The sequence below is a fragment of the Oncorhynchus masou genome, chromosome 11 (assembly GCF_036934945.1).
Source record: "Oncorhynchus masou masou isolate Uvic2021 chromosome 11, UVic_Omas_1.1, whole genome shotgun sequence".
Lineage (NCBI taxonomy): Eukaryota > Metazoa > Chordata > Actinopteri > Salmoniformes > Salmonidae > Oncorhynchus > Oncorhynchus masou.
The window spans coordinates 48,399,565-48,415,478 of record NC_088222.1 but is presented as its reverse complement, the minus strand read 5'-3'; the positions used below and the strand labels follow the sequence as shown (position 1 = coordinate 48,415,478).

Here is a 15,914-nt window from a genome sequence, read left to right as displayed (position 1 = left end):
TGGCTTGCTTTCCATCTCTTTGTGGTGTTAGAACTAACTGCTTTAAACTTGTAGCGCTATACTGCATTTGTATATGATGATTGAGGTTCTTTGTCTCACTGCTAGAATCCATCCAGAATCATTTCACTCCCTAAAGAGAAGCGTAATGGGTGTATTGGTGCTGCTCGTTTTGTGTTTTTCTGTAGGCGACTGTAGAATATGCAATATACTCTTAACAGATATCTGCTCTACTAAAATTACATTTCATTTTAGAGGAACATTTTTGTAAATTACTGGAATCTTCTCCTCTCTGCACCGGTCAGATGTGACTGTCATTTTCTATGAGTAGTCTGTGAACTTTGAATCTACTGGCGTGTGTGTATAAAACATTGTGAAAGGCACACCTTGGACACACAGTGGCTAATTGAATCTACTGGCGTGTGTGTATAAAACATTGTGAAAGGCACACCTTGGACACACAGTGGCTAATTGAATCTACTGGCGTGTGTGTATAAAACATTGTGAAAGGCACACCTTGGACACACAGTGGCTAATTGAATCTACTGGCGTGTGTGTATAAAACATTGTGAAAGGCACACCTTGGACACACAGTGGCTAATTGAATCTACTGGCGTGTGTGTATAAAACATTGTGAAAGGCACACCTTGGACACACAGTGGCTAATTGAATCTACTGGCGTGTGTGTATAAAACATTGTGAAAGGCACACCTTGGACACACAGTGGCTAATTGAATCTACTGGCGTGTGTGTATAAAACATTGTGAAAGGCACACCTTGGACACACAGTGGCTAATTGAATCTACTGGCGTGTGTGTATAAACCATTGTGAAAGGCACACCTTGGACACACAGTGGCTAATTGAATCTACTGGCGTGTGTGTATAAAACATTGTGAAAGGCACACCTTGGACACACAGTGGCTAATTGAATCTACTGGCGTGTGTGTATAAAACATTGTGAAAGGCACACCTTGGACACACAGTGGCTAATTGAATCTACTGGCGTGTGTGTATAAAACATTGTGAAAGGCACACCTTGGACACACAGTGGCTAATTGAATCTACTGGCGTGTGTGTATAAAACATTGTGAAAGGCACACCTTGGACACACAGTGGCTAATTGAATCTACTGGCGTGTGTGTATAAAACATTGTGAAAGGCACACCTTGGACACACAGTGGCTAATTGAATCTACTGGCGTGTGTGTATAAAACATTGTGAAAGGCACACCTTGGACACACAGTGGCTAATTGAATCTACTGGCGTGTGTGTATAAACCATTGTGAAAGGCACACCTTGGACACACAGTGGCTAATTGAATCTACTGGCGTGTGTGTATAAAACATTGTGAAAGGCACACCTTGGACACACAGTGGCTAATTGAATCTACTGGCGTGTGTGTATAAAACATTGTGAAAGGCACACCTTGGACACACAGTGGCTAATTGAATCTACTGGCGTGTGTGTATAAAACATTGTGAAAGGCACACCTTGGACACACAGTGGCTAATTGAATCTACTGGCGTGTGTGTATAAAACATTGTGAAAGGCACACCTTGGACACACAGTGGCTAATTGAATCTACTGGCGTGTGTGTATAAAACATTGTGAAAGGCACACCTTGGACACACAGTGGCTAATTGAATCTACTGGCGTGTGTGTATAAAACATTGTGAAAGGCACACCTTGGACACACAGTGGCTAATTGAATCTACTGGCGTGTGTGTATAAAACATTGTGAAAGGCACACCTTGGACACACAGTGGCTAACACACCTTGGACACACAGTGGCTAATTGAAACGGACTTAATCACTGAGTGATTATGAAATTGCTTTGGAAGAGAGTGGAATTGGAATGTCCAATTACTGGAGCTGTGTCTGAGTAGCATCCATCACTTACACGCCTTTTCTCTTTTTCCATCTTCTCACCTCCGCGCCTTAAATGACCTGGGCTGGAACCGTCTTATATCTTCTGAAATCCACTCCCAATGATGCCTTTTTCTCTCACTCTCTTTCCCTCTCTCTTTCCTTCACTCTTTCCCTCTCTATTTCCTTCACTCTTTCTCTCTCTTGATCTCTCTCTTCATCCCTCCCTCTCTCACTCTCTCTCAATTCAATTCAAAGGGCTTTATTGGCATGGGAAAAATATAATAAACAAAAGTGAAATAATCATTAAAGAATGTACAGTAAACTACACTCACAAGTTTCAAAGGAATAGACACATTTCAAATGTCATAGTATGGCTACAGTATGTACAGTGTTATAATGATGTGCAGATAGTTAAAGTACAAAAGGGAAAATAAATAAACATGAATATGGGTTGAATTTACAATGGTGTTTGTTATTCACTGGTTGCTCTTTTCTTCTTTCTCTCTCTCTCTCTCTCTCTCTCGCTCTGCCCCTCTTTATATATCCCTCTCTTTCTGCCTCTCTCCCTCCTCTCTCTCTCTCGCTCTGCCCCTCTTTCTATATCCCTCTCTTTCTGCCTCTCTCCCCCTCTCTATCTCTCTCTGTCTCTCAGGCAGGAGGAAAGCACTACCACCCCACCTGTGCCCGTTGTGCCCGCTGTCAGATGATGTTTACAGAAGGAGAGGAGATGTACCTTACAGGTAAGTAAAGCTCTTTTCCTGTTGACGATAATAACATCATGATTTACTTTGATGTGCTGTATCATTAACTTTAATGCACTTTGATGGTGAGCCCTATTCACTTGTGCAATTCAGTGGTAATTTGCTCTTGGGTGATAATAAGCTTTCCCTAAAATAACACAAAGTAACATCCATTCTCTAAAATGGATTTCCAGACATCATGCACTTCCAAAACTCAGTATAGGATGAATAGGACAAACTCCTCAGTTCAGACTGTTATTCGGCAGGGCCTTGGCCTGCCATTACTTTGAATTATGACAGTTTCATAAACAGTCTCCCACCATTATTGATCACAGCGATACTGTACATAATTGAATAGACTGGCCTTAACTGACTCTTCTATAGAGCCTCTGATGGCCACTCAATACAGTCCACTCTGTTCAGCTACTATAGCTCACTGTGAAGAATGTTAAAGTGGTCTGCCTGGCTTCTCATCGCCCGTTAGCTCCATCATTATATGCAGTCTTCGTCCCAGAGGTCACCCTATTCTCTATATAGGGTACCACTGGTCAAAAGTAGTGCACAGACAATCAGACAATGCTAACCCATGCTACTCCACATTATTAACATGCTAGACCGCTAACACACAACATTAGCATATTGTAACACAAGAGCATGCAGCCCCCAAGGTTATGTTTCCCCTGGATGGTTCATTTAAGAGGGGGGCATCAAGGAGGACTGAGTGATCGGGGCTCAGGGAGCTACTCAATTACCAGCCACATAACAAAGGCCAGTGAATCAATCCAACACACTCTGACTGCATGGCTGGCCTGAGAAGTGGCAAATTGTTAAAGGTAGAGATTGATCCTACAGAGCTGCCATGTGGCCGGCCTCCCCTATTGCTTCTGCCCCTGATATTCACTACATATGTCAACACCGCAGCAAGCGGCCCAGCTGTGCAACACTGAAAGTTCCTCAACAACATTAAAGGAAAATTCCACCCAAAAACGATATTTTGGTATTTGTTTCATTAGTCCATTGTATATACTCCCAAAATGATTTGAATGTCAGCAAAAAGTTTTTCAAGATACAGTATATAACTTTCAAAATACAGAAATACAGCCGGTATGATACATTTAGCATCATATGATGCAAAACGCACAATATGTTTTCCTTTAACCTGCTGGAGGTAGAAAGAAGCCTTTCAGGTGTTAGAAAAAATTATCCAACAAAATTCTCCAATTTACAGATTGGGGGGAGGGGGAGGGGGCATAGCTATCATACTGGGCATAAAATACAACGGCTACAGCTGCCCCAATCTGCCCTCCCTGCAAACATATCGGGAAAACCTGAACGTAGAGTTTGCAGAGACCCTCCTCAATCAACTCAAATTTTATTTGTCACATACACATGGTTAGCAGATGTTAATGCGAGTGTAGCGAAATGCTTGTGCTTCTAGTTCCGACAATGCAGTAATAACCAACAAGTAATCTAACTAACAATTCCAAAACTACTGTCTTATACACACTTGTGTATAAGACAGTAGTTTTGGAATTGTTAGTTAGATTAAAGAATATGTACATAAAGATATATGAATGAGTGATGGTACAAAGCAGCATAGGCAAGATACAGTAGATGGTATCGAGTACAGTATATACATATGAGATGAGTATGTAAACAAAGTGGCATAGTTAAAGTGGCTAGTGATACATGTATTACATAAAGATGCAGTAGATGATATAGAGTATAGTATATACGTATACATATGAGATGAATAATGTAGGGTATGTAAACATTATATTAGGTAGCATTGTTTAAAGTGGCTAGTGATATATTTTACATCATTTCCCATCAATTCCCATTATTAAAGTGGCTGGAGTGAGTCAGTGTGTTGGCAGCAGCCACTCAATGTTAGTGGTTGCTGTTTAACAGTCTGATGGCCTTGAGATAGAAGCTGTTTTACAGTCTCTCGGTCCCAGCTTTGATGCACCTGTACTGACCTCGCCTTCTGGATGATAGCGGGGTGAACAGGCAGTGGCTCGGGTGGTTGTTGTCCTTGATGATCTTTATGGCCTTCCAGGAACATCGGGTGGTGTAGGTGTCCTGGAGACCTCACTACCCTCTGGAGAGCCTTACGGTTGTGGGCGGAGCAGTTGCCGTACCAGACGGTGATACAGCCTGCCAGGATGCTCTCGATTGTGCATCTGTAGAAGTTTGTGAGTGCTTTTGGTGACAAGCCGAATTTCTTCAGCCTCTTGAGGTTGAAGAGGCGCTGTTGCACCTTCTTCACGATGCTGTCTGTGTGGGTGGACCAATTCAGTATGTCTGTGATGTGTATGCCGAGGAACTTAAAACTTACTACCATCTCCACTACTGTTCCATCGATGTGGACAGGGGGGTGTTCCCTCTGCTATTTCCTGAAGTCCACAATCATCTCCTTAGTTTTGTTGACGTTGAGTGTGAGGTTATTTTCCTGACACCACACTCCGAGGGCCCTCACCTCCTCCTTGTAGGCCGCCTCGTCGTTGTTGGTAATCAAGCCTACCACTGTTTTGTCATCCGCAAACTTGATGATTGAGTTGGAGGCGTGCGTGGCCACGCAGCCATGGGTGAACAGGGAGTACAGGAGAGGGCTCAGAACGCACCCTTGTGGGGCCCCAGTGTTGAGGATCAGCAGGGTGGAGATGTTGTTGCCTACCCTCACCACCTGGGGGCGGCCCGTCAGGAAGTCCATTACCCAGTTGCACAGGGTGGGGTCGAGACCCAGGGTCTCGAGCTTGATGACGAGCTTGGAGGGTACTATGGTGTTAAATGCCGAGCTGTAGTCAATGAACAGCATTCTCACATAGGTATTCCTCTTGTCCAGATGGGTTAGGGCAGTGTGCAGTGTGGTTGAGATTGCATCGTCTGTGGACCTATTTGGGCGGTAAGCAAATTGGAGTGGGTCTAGGGTGTCAGGTAGGGTGGAGGTGATATGGTCCTTGACTAGTCTCTCAAAGCACTTCATGATGACGGAAGTGAGTGCCCCCTACCACCAAGTGCTGTCCCCGAACACAGCTCCATCTCTCATCGTGTTACCCGGTCATCAACAATGTTGAAACCCATCAGGTGCAGAACCAAGCGCGACCAAAGCAGCACGATGCCATTCGTGACTATGCTGCTCAACCACTAAGCTATGGACTACCACTCCTGTCTTACCCTCAGCACTGACGGTTTTCCTAAATTTTAAGTTGTAGTTTTATTGTGTCGATGATTTTCTTGTGCACAGTGTATTTATGTAAATTGTGTCAAATAATTCAGCATCGGCTGCCATTGATACTTTGTCATTTCGAATTTGTGAGGAAGAAAAAAAACATTCTATGGAGCCTTTGTTCTGATTTGTCTCTGCCTTAAGGCTGCTACCTCTCAGGTTTAGCTATTTAGATAGTGTAGCTACAGTATTTCTACCTATTTTCAGAGTGGGTTGAAAAGCATTCTTCATTTTTTTTTTTTTTTTTTTTTTTTTTTTTTTTAAGTTTAATGCGTTTTTGTAAAAGGTTAATGCATTTAAGTTGATGCGAATTAGATATATTTCCTGTAACCCTTCATTCACAATTAGGGTTACCGAGGTTGTGTTAGGAAACCTGGGGAGGAGACTTTTTTGTAGGGGTCTAACTATCGATTGAGGGAGATAGGCCTAGGTGCTGTTGAGCGTCAAATGCATGGTGGGTGGACTATTGATTCCCACAGATCGTGCTGTAGGCCTATCTATGGCTGTGCTCGATTTATAGGACTGATATTAACTGTAGATTGTAAGCATGGCATCCTAATTGAATTGACTGGAGGCCAAATGCTGCATTCTGTACCGGCTTCCCGCAATGCTTCTGATGTGGAACGTGATATCCAGGCAGGCAGCCACTCAGTCCCGCGTACAGTAACGGTGGTGTATCGCCCTAGAGCCTGGGGAAACCGGATGTATGAGAGGAAGTACCTGGTACTCTCTCATTATCATTATTTGTTAATATGCACTGAGGAGCACTGAGGAGGAGCATGACATTAGTGGTTTAGTGTTTCCATCCCTCCCAGGAAGAACTAGAATGAGATAACATTTTAGTCTATCCCGCTGTGTGTGTGTGTGTGTGTGTGTGTGTGTGTGTGTGTGTGTGTGTGTGTGTGTGTGTGTGTGTGTGTGTGTGTGTGTGTGTGTGTGTGTGTGTGTGTGTGTGTGTGTGTGTGTGTGTGTGTGTGTGTGTGTGTGTGTGTGTGTGAAAAAGCGCGCGTGAGAGAGAGAGAGAGAGAGGGAAAAGAGAGAGGGAAAAGAGAGAGGGAGAGTTACGACTTCAGCCTCCAAGCCTCTCTCAGATATGTACTCTAGGTCACCTTTGATGTATGGCTGTTGTTGAGAAGTGCTGATCTACTGACACATGCGTTTGATCGGTGTGTGTTAAAAAGTTTGCGAACACGAGACACTGTAAAAACATTTCTGAGCTGTGAGCCGCAGAAGAACTGTGGCCTTCTACTCCAGTCATCAATAATGAAAAGCACCCTGGTGGTTTTACAGTATTGTAATTGCAATAGCCGTTGTGTGGTGGAATGAATGTGAAGTGTTTTTTTTTTTAGCCATATGTTTGATTGTGGATGTGTTCCCGCTACAGGTTCCGAGGTGTGGCATCCCATGTGTAAACAAGCAGCACGGCTGGAGAAGAAACTCAGGGTGAGTAGAACCCTGTGTCTCTGTCTCCCTTCCTGTTAGTAACACTTTGACCTCAACTATAAAACACCACTATTACACTACTATATCCGCCTAGAAACTCCTGCAGTTTAGTCCGAACTGAATCCCTCGCGTTCCTATTCTTGGACTAAGATGACGTGTCAGGCTGGGGGTATAATCACGCAGCCTCGCGGTAGGGAGAGGATCTGAGGTAAATGCAGGGGTGTTGTTGTTTGTCTCCCTCAGAGGTAGTCTGGCCTCTGCAGGCTTACTCTGACACACATGGTGCGCGTGTGTGCGTGTGTGTTTGTTCCCACAGTTAAGACGTACCTCTGAGGCCTCCATTTCCCCCCCTGGCTCCAGCATCGGTTCCCCGAGCCGCGTCATCTGTGTGAGTAGTCTGTCGCCAAGGCATCGCCATGGTTACTTGTTTACATGTACACCTTCTGTTGGCTGCCAGCCTGTCTTGGAGGCGTAGCCCCTTTTGCAGGACCTGTCACTCAGAGCCATCAGTCATTCACATGGGTCGACAGTCCACCATGTGCGGTTGTGTGTTTATGCAATGTATGTGGTTTGCTTCAGGTGTTTGTATGTCTGTTTGAGACAACAGTGTTTGTTATATCCAATGTATTATTGATGTATGTTTAAAGTAGGTTCACATACTTTCTCCATTGTTGACTGTTGCACTGTGAAGCTGACATTCGGTATACTCTTTATTCCACTGTAGAGGAAAGCAACCATGGTAAAGATCTTGTTTCGAGACATCTGCTGTCGTTGAGTTGAGTGTGTGTTGAGCCTAAAGAGGTCCTTTAAATTATCAATAAAACGTCACAATACGGTGCCAAGCGTTCGATTTGGCTGCTGGGGAGCAAGGAGAACCCCGGCTCTGCACAAAACCATTGACAACCACGTGCCGTTTTCAAGGGGATTGTTAAATAAATGTTAGAACTATTTGGTTTTAATATCATCACCTCTTGAAGAGGTACTACACATTTCCACATGATTCCACATTTAGCTCTATCACCATAGTTATACAGTAAGTAACTGTATACTTTTCAGTTGATCATGTAATTTCAGATACGTGAGGGTAGCCTATCCATTTGACATGTAGCTAGCTAGCTAGCTAAGCAAACAACGTGCCATTTAGCTTGCTTCATCAGAGATTAAGCTTTTGGAAAGAGCTTGAATTCGGTAAGTCCTTGTCCTGGTAAAGTTGTCAGTCGCACTACTGTCATCACCACTATAGATGGCTGCCACGCCCTGACCTTAGTATTCTTTGTTTTCTTTATTGTTTTGGTTAGGTCAGGGTGTGACATGGGTGATGTATGTGTTTTTGTATTGTCTAGGGGTTTTGCATGTTTATGGGGGTGTATACTATCTAGGTGTTTATGTATGTCTATGGTTGCCTAGATTGGTTCTCAATTGGAGGCAGCTGTTTATCGTTGTCTCTGATTGGGAACCATATTTAGGCAGCCATCTTCTTTGGGTATTTCGTGGGTTATTGTCTATGTGTTAGTTGCCTGTGTCAGCACTATAATTATCGTCTCGTTTGTTTATGTGTTTCTTCCTCGTCATTAAAGTAACATGTATTCATATCACGCTGCGCCTTGGGTCTCTTCCATTCAACGAACGTGACAATGGCAAGCAAATGAAACTATATTTGGATATAGCCATCTCATATATCCACAAAAAGTTAGCTTGCTAACTAGTCAAATTGATCCTTTCATAGCCAGCTAGACAATTTGACGTGGTCCATCAATCAATGCAACCTATCATGTCTGTAAGCAAAAATTGGGGTTAAACACTCTTTATAACAATGTAAAAAACGGTGATGTTTGCTAACTTCACTAGTTAGGCCTAATTGGATACAAAATTATATTAGGGGGCCTCCCGATTGGCACAGTTATCTAAGGCACTGCATCGCAGTGTTTGCGGCGTCACTATAGCAAGGCTGTGTCACAACCGTCCGTGACCGTGCTGCACACAATTGGCCCGTCGTCGGTTCGGGGAGGGTTTGGCCAGGGGGGCTTTAATTAGCTCATAAAATAAACTCAGCAAAAAAAGAAACGTCCATTTTTCAGGACCCTGTCTTTCAAAGATAATTTGTAAAAATCCAAATAACTTCACAGATCTTCATTGTAACGGGATTAAACACTGTTTCCCATGCTTGTTCAATGAACCATAAACAGTGAATGAACATGCACCTGTGGAACGGACTTTAAGACACTAACAGCTTACAGATGGTAGGCAATTTAAGGTCACAGTTATGAAAGCTTAGGACACTAAAGAAGCCTTTCTACTGACTCTGAAAAACACCAAAAGAAAGATGCCCAGGGTCCCTGCTCATCTGCATAAATGTGCCTTAGGCATGCTGCAAGGAGGCATGAGGACTACAGATGTGGCCAGGGCAATAAAATGCAATGCCCGTACTGTGAGAAGCCTAAGACTACAGAGAGACAGGACAGACAGCTGATCGTCTTCGCAGTGGCATACCAAGTGTAACAACACCTGCACAGGATCGGTACATCCAAGCATCACATCTGCGGGACAGGTACAGGATGGCAACAACAACTGCCCGAGTTACACCAGGAACGCAAAATCCCTCTATCAGTGCTCAGACTGTCCGCAGTAGGCTGAGAGAGGCTGGACTGAAGGCTTGTAGGCCTGTTGTAAGGCAGGTGCTCACCAGACATCACCGGCAACAACGTCGCCTATGGGCCAAAACCCACCGTCGCTGGACCAGACAGGACAGGCAAAAAGTGCTCTTTGCTGACGAGTCGCGGTTTTGTCTCACCAGGGGTGATGGTCGGATTCGCATTTATCGTCAAAGGAATGAGCATTACAACGAGGCCTGTACTCTGGAACGAGATCGATTTAGAGGTGGAGGGTCCGTCATGGTCTGGGGCGGTGTGTCATAGCATCATCGGACTGAGCTTGTTGTCATTGCAGGCAATCTCAACGCTGTGCGTTACAGGGAAGATATCCTCCTTCCTCATGTGGTACCCTTCCTGTATGCTCATCCTGACATGACCCTCCAGCCTGACAATGCCACCAGCCATACAGCTTGTTCTGTGCGTGATTTCCTGCAAGACAGGAATGTCGGTGTTCTGCCATGGCCAGCGAAGAGGCCGGATCTCAATCCCATTGAGCACGCCTGGGACCTGTTGGATCGGAGGGTGAGGGCTAGGGCCAGAAATGTCTGGGAACTTGCAGGTGCCTTGGTGGAAGAGTGGGGTAACATCTCACAGCAAGAACTGTCAAATTTGCAGAACTTAATGCAGCTAGTGGCCACACTAGATACTGACTGTTACTTTTGATTTTGACCCCCACCTTTTGTTCAGGGACACATTATTCCATTTCTGTTAGTCCCCATGTCTGTGGAACTTGTTCAGTTTATGTCTTCAGTTGTTGAATCTTGCTATGTTCATACAGATATTTACACATGTTAAGTTTTCTGAAAATAAACACAGTTGACAGTGAGGACGTTTATTTTTTTGCTGAGTTTATATACAGTACAAGTCAAACGTTTGGACACACCTACTCATACAAGGGTTTTTCTTTATTTTTACTCTTTTCTACATTGTGGAATAATAGTGAAGACACCAAAACTTTGAAATAACACAAATGGAATCATGTAGTAACCAAAAAGTGTTTAACAAATCAAAATATATTTTAAATTCTTCAAAGTAGCCACTCTTTGCCTTGATGGCAGCTTTGCACACTCTTGGCAATCTGTCAACGAGCTTCACCTGGAATGCTTTTCCAACAGTCTTGAAGGAGTATCCACATATGCTGAGCACCTGTTGGCTGCTTTTCCTTCACTCTGCGGTCCGACTCATCCCAAACCATCTCAATTTGTTTGAGGTGTGGAGGATTGTGGAGGCCAGGTCATCTAATGCAGCACTCCATCACTCTCCTTCTTGGTAGAATAGCCCTTACACAGCCTGGAGGTGTGTTGGGTCATTGTCCTGTTGAAAAACTAATGATAGTTCCACTAAGCCCAAACCAGCTGGGATGGCGTATAGCTGCAGAATGCTGTGGTAGCCATGTTTGTTAAGTGTGCCTTGAATTCTAAATAAATCATTTCTAGTGTCAGCAGCAAAGCATCCCCACACCATCACACCTCCTCCTCCATACTTCAAGGTGGGAACCACACATGCAGAGATCATCCGTCCAGCTTCTCCGCATCGCACAATGACACAGCGGTTGGAACCAAAAATCTGAAATTTGGATTCATCAGACCATAGGACAGATTTCCACCAGTCTAATGTCCGTTGCGCGTGTTTCTTGGCCCAAGCAAGACTCTTCTTCTTGTTGGTGTCCTTTAGTAGCTCTTTATTTGTAGCAATTCTACCACGAAGGCCTGATTCACGCAGTCTCCTCTGAATAGTTGATGTTGAGATGTGTCTGTTATTTGGGCTGCATTTTCTGAGGCCGGTAACTCTAATGAACTTATCCTCTGCAGCAGAGGTAACTCTGGGTCTTCTTTTCCTGTGGCAGTCCTCATGAGAGCCAGTTTCATCATAGCGCTTGGTGGTTTTTGCAATTGCACTTGAAGAAACTTAAAGTTCTTGAAATTTCACTTATTGACTGACCTTCATGTCTTAAAGTAATGATGGACTGTCATTTCTCTTTGTTTATTTGAGCTCTTTGCCATAATATGTACTTGGTATTTTACCAAATAAGGCTATCTAATGTTTGGAGTACCACCCCTACCTTGTCACAGCACAACTGATTGGCTCAAACGCATTAAAAAGAAAATAAATTCCACAAATTAACTTTTAACAAGGCACACCTGTTAATTTAAATGCATTCCAGGTTACATTATGAAACTGGTTGAGAGAATGTCAAGAGTGTGTGCAAAGCTGTCATCATGGCAAAGGGTCACTAGTTTATATTTTGATTTATTTAACACATTTTTGGTTCCATATGTGTTATTTCATAGTTTTGATGTCTTCACTATTATTCTACAATGTAGAAAATAGTAAAAAAAATAAAGAAAAACCCTTGAATGAGTAGGTGTGTCCAAACGTTTGACTGGTACTGTGTATATATCTATATTAGGTCTACTTACCACTATATGTTTGCCAACTGTACAATGTTTCAACCGTTAGCTTGCACAGTCAACAAGAATACGTCAGCAAATGTGCACCGACAGGCTGCTTGACAGGCAGTGCCCGCATACAGTAGGATGGGAAATTAACCTAAACCACTCAACTATCCAATTAATGGTGGTAAATTGAGCGATATTGTGAGGCTACACTCATGTATCTGAAATGACATGATCAATTAATCTTTACTGATCATGAAAAACATGCAGTTACTTGATGTATAATTGATGATTGAGCTAAATGTGCACAATTGTGACCGACCACCCCGATTCATCTTATGGTGCAAAATTTTTATTTTTTTATTTTTTACATTGGATAAAAGTAGAGACTCAGAGCTACAAAATGGTATATCATACACTGCAGTTGAGGAACAATAGGAAAGTAATTATGCTTTAAAAGTTGATAAACTTGTAACCCCACTTTGAGAAAATGGCCCTTGAATGTTTTGGTACAGCTACTTGAGTGCTCTTTTTTTGACTACAGCGATTCAGTGTTAACCCCATCCATCTCTTTAAGGAGTCACGTGAGGCCACGTGTTAAACAGAGTGATTAAGGGAGTGTAAACAACCAAATATTTAAAAACTAAAAGTGGTGAAAGTAGTAGCCTACAATAAGGAAAAACTCCAGGTAAAAATACACTTTATCTGATCCTTGAGCTACAGTATATCCTAATCTGACTTTGGTGCAGGTCATGCTGTTCTTCACATTACCGTCTCTGGTAAACACACACTATATCAAATCAAATTTTATTTGTCACATACACGTGGTTAGCAGATGTTAATGTCAGTGTAGCGAAATGCTTGTGCTTCTAGTTCCGACCATGCAGTAATATCTAACAAGTAATCTAACCTAACAATTTCACAACAACTACCTTATACACACAAGTGTAAAGGAATGAATACGAATATGTACATAAAAAATATATGAATGAGTGATTGCTGAACGGCATAGATGCAGTATATGGTATAGAGTACAGTATATACATTTGAGATTAATAATGTAGGGTATGTAAACATTATATAAAGTGGCATTGTTTAAAGTGGCGAGAGAAGAGTCAGTATGTTGGCAGCAGCCTCTCAATGTTAGTGATGGCTGTTTAACAGTCTGCTGGCCTTGAGATAGAAGCTGTTTTTCAGTCTCTCGGTCCCAGCTTTGATGCACCTGTACTGACCTCGCCTTCTGTATGGTAACAGGGTGAACAGGCAGTGGCTCGGGTGGTTGTTGTCCTTGATGATCTTTATGGCCTTCCTGTGACATCGGTGGTGTAGGTGTCCTGGAGGGCAGGTAGTTTGCCCCCGGTGATGCGTTGTGCAGACTTCACTACCCTCTGGAGAGCCTTACGGTTGTGGGCGGAGCAGTTCCTGTACCAGGCGGTGATGCAGCCCCACAGGATGCTCTCGATTGTGCATCTGTTTTTGGTGATAAGTTCTTCAGCCTCCTGAGGTTGAAGAGGCACTGCTGCGCCTTCTTAACCACACTGTCTGTGTGGGTAGACCATTTCAGTTTGTCTGCGATGTGTACGCCGAGGAACTTTCCACCTTCTCCACTACTGTCCCATTGATGTGGATAGGGGGCTGCTCCCTCTGCTGTTTCCTGAAGTCCACAATCATCTCCTTTGTTTTGTTGACATTGAGTGTGAGGTTATTTTCCTGACACCACACTCCGAGGACCCTCATCTCCTCCTTGTAGGCCGCCTCGTCGTTGTTGGTAATCAAGCCTACCACTGTAGTGGTCTGCAAACTTGATGATTGAGTTGGAGGCGTGCATGGCCACGCAGTCATGGGTGAACAGGGAGTACAGGAGAGGGCTGAGAATGCACCCTTGTGGGGCCCCAGTGTTGAGGATCAGCAGGGTGGAGATGTTGTTACCTACCCTCACCACCTGGGGGCGGCCCATCAGGAAGTCCAGGACCCAGTTGCACAGGGCAGGGTCGAGACCCAGGGTCTCGAGTTTAATGACGAATTTGGAGGGTACTATGGTGTTAAATGCTGAGCTATAGTCGATGAACAGCATTCTTACATAAATGGGTTAGGGCAGTGTGCAGTGTGATTGTGTTGTCTGTGGACCTATTGGGGCGGTAAGCAATTTGGAGTGGGTCTAGGGTGTCAGGTAGGGTGGAGGTGATATGGTCCTTGACTAGTCTATCAAAGCACTTCATGATGATGGAAGTGAGTGCTACAGGGTGATATTTATTTAGCTCAGTTACCTTAGCTTTCATGGGAACAGGAACAATGCTGGCCCTCTTGAAGCATGTGGGAACCGCAGACTGGGATAAAAATTGATTGAATATGTCCGTGAACACACCAGCCAGCTAGTCTGCGCATGCTCTTAGGATGTGGCTGGGGATGCCGTCTGGGCCGGCAGCCTTGCGAGGGTTAACACATTTAAATGTTTTACTCACGTTGGCTGCAGTGAAGGAGAACCCACAGGTTTGGTAGCGGTCTCTGTCAGTGGCACTGTGTTGTCCTCAAAGCGAACAAAGAAGTTGTTTCGTTTGTCTAGGAGCAAGACATCGTGGTCCCCGACGGGGTTGGTTTTCCTTTTGTAATCCGTGATTGACTGTAGACCCTGCCACATACCCCTCGTGTCTGAGCCGTTGAATTGTAAATCTACTTTGTCTCTATACTGACGCTTAGCTTCTTTGATTGCCTTGCGGAGGGAATAGCTGTTTATATTCGGTCATGTTTCCAGTCACCTTACCCTGATCTAAAGCAGTGCTTCGTGCTTTCAGTTTTGTGTGAATGCTGCCATCAATCCACGGTTTCTGGTTGGGGGATGTTTTAATAGACGCTGTGGGTACAACATCACCGATGCACTTGCTAATAAACTCACTCACCAAATCAGCGTATATATATATTTATAAAATAAAAGTATATTTTGACACATGCACAGGATACAGAAAGTGTAAACAATACAGCTAAATGGTTAATTGATATATTTGCATGGTAGCAATATCAAAGATAGTGTCCAGATAAAAATATTTTATAAATATTTTATAATTTTTAGATGATGCTTATCCAGACACACTTGTCTAAATTGATGGGTTATGTAAAAGAAATGCTATAACCACCCCCAGCCACATTTAGCTAAGTGGATGGGTCACTATTATCTAGACATGTACACATGTTCATGAAATACAATAGATGGCCGTAATCACCCCCAGACACACCTGGCTAACTGGATGGATCATGTAATCATCTGGTGAAGTGGAGTTTTTGTTTAGACATGTAGCTATCTAGCTAGTTAGCTAGCTGAACAATGAACCATAATCCCAACCCATGCTACTAGCAATACAAACAGATTTCCATAGCTAGCCACCATGCATGAAATGCTGTAGTATGAATCTGCAAGTAGCTAAAGCTAACCAACTAGTTTCAATGTTAACTAGCTTGCTAACATTAGGCTATAACTAGCAATGCAAACGGATTTCTGAGATGCAAATAATATTACTACACAGATCATTCACGTAATGTTAGCTAGCAAGCCAGCTTGTAATTTAACCATTTTATTTGTATTTACAGATGGCA

General features: G+C 43.5%; 1 protein-coding gene across 1 annotated transcript in view; it reads left to right on the top strand.

Moving 5' to 3' along the window:
* Positions 1–15,914, top strand: part of LOC135548778 (actin-binding LIM protein 3-like) — a 148,103-nt gene that overhangs the window by 86,830 nt on the left and 45,359 nt on the right. The window contains exons 7-9 of the mRNA XM_064978685.1: positions 2,520–2,607; positions 7,221–7,279; positions 7,596–7,667. Coding sequence (XP_064834757.1) covers positions 2,520–2,607; positions 7,221–7,279; positions 7,596–7,667 — 219 coding nt within the window. The remainder of the gene's footprint in view (positions 1–2,519; positions 2,608–7,220; positions 7,280–7,595; positions 7,668–15,914) is intronic.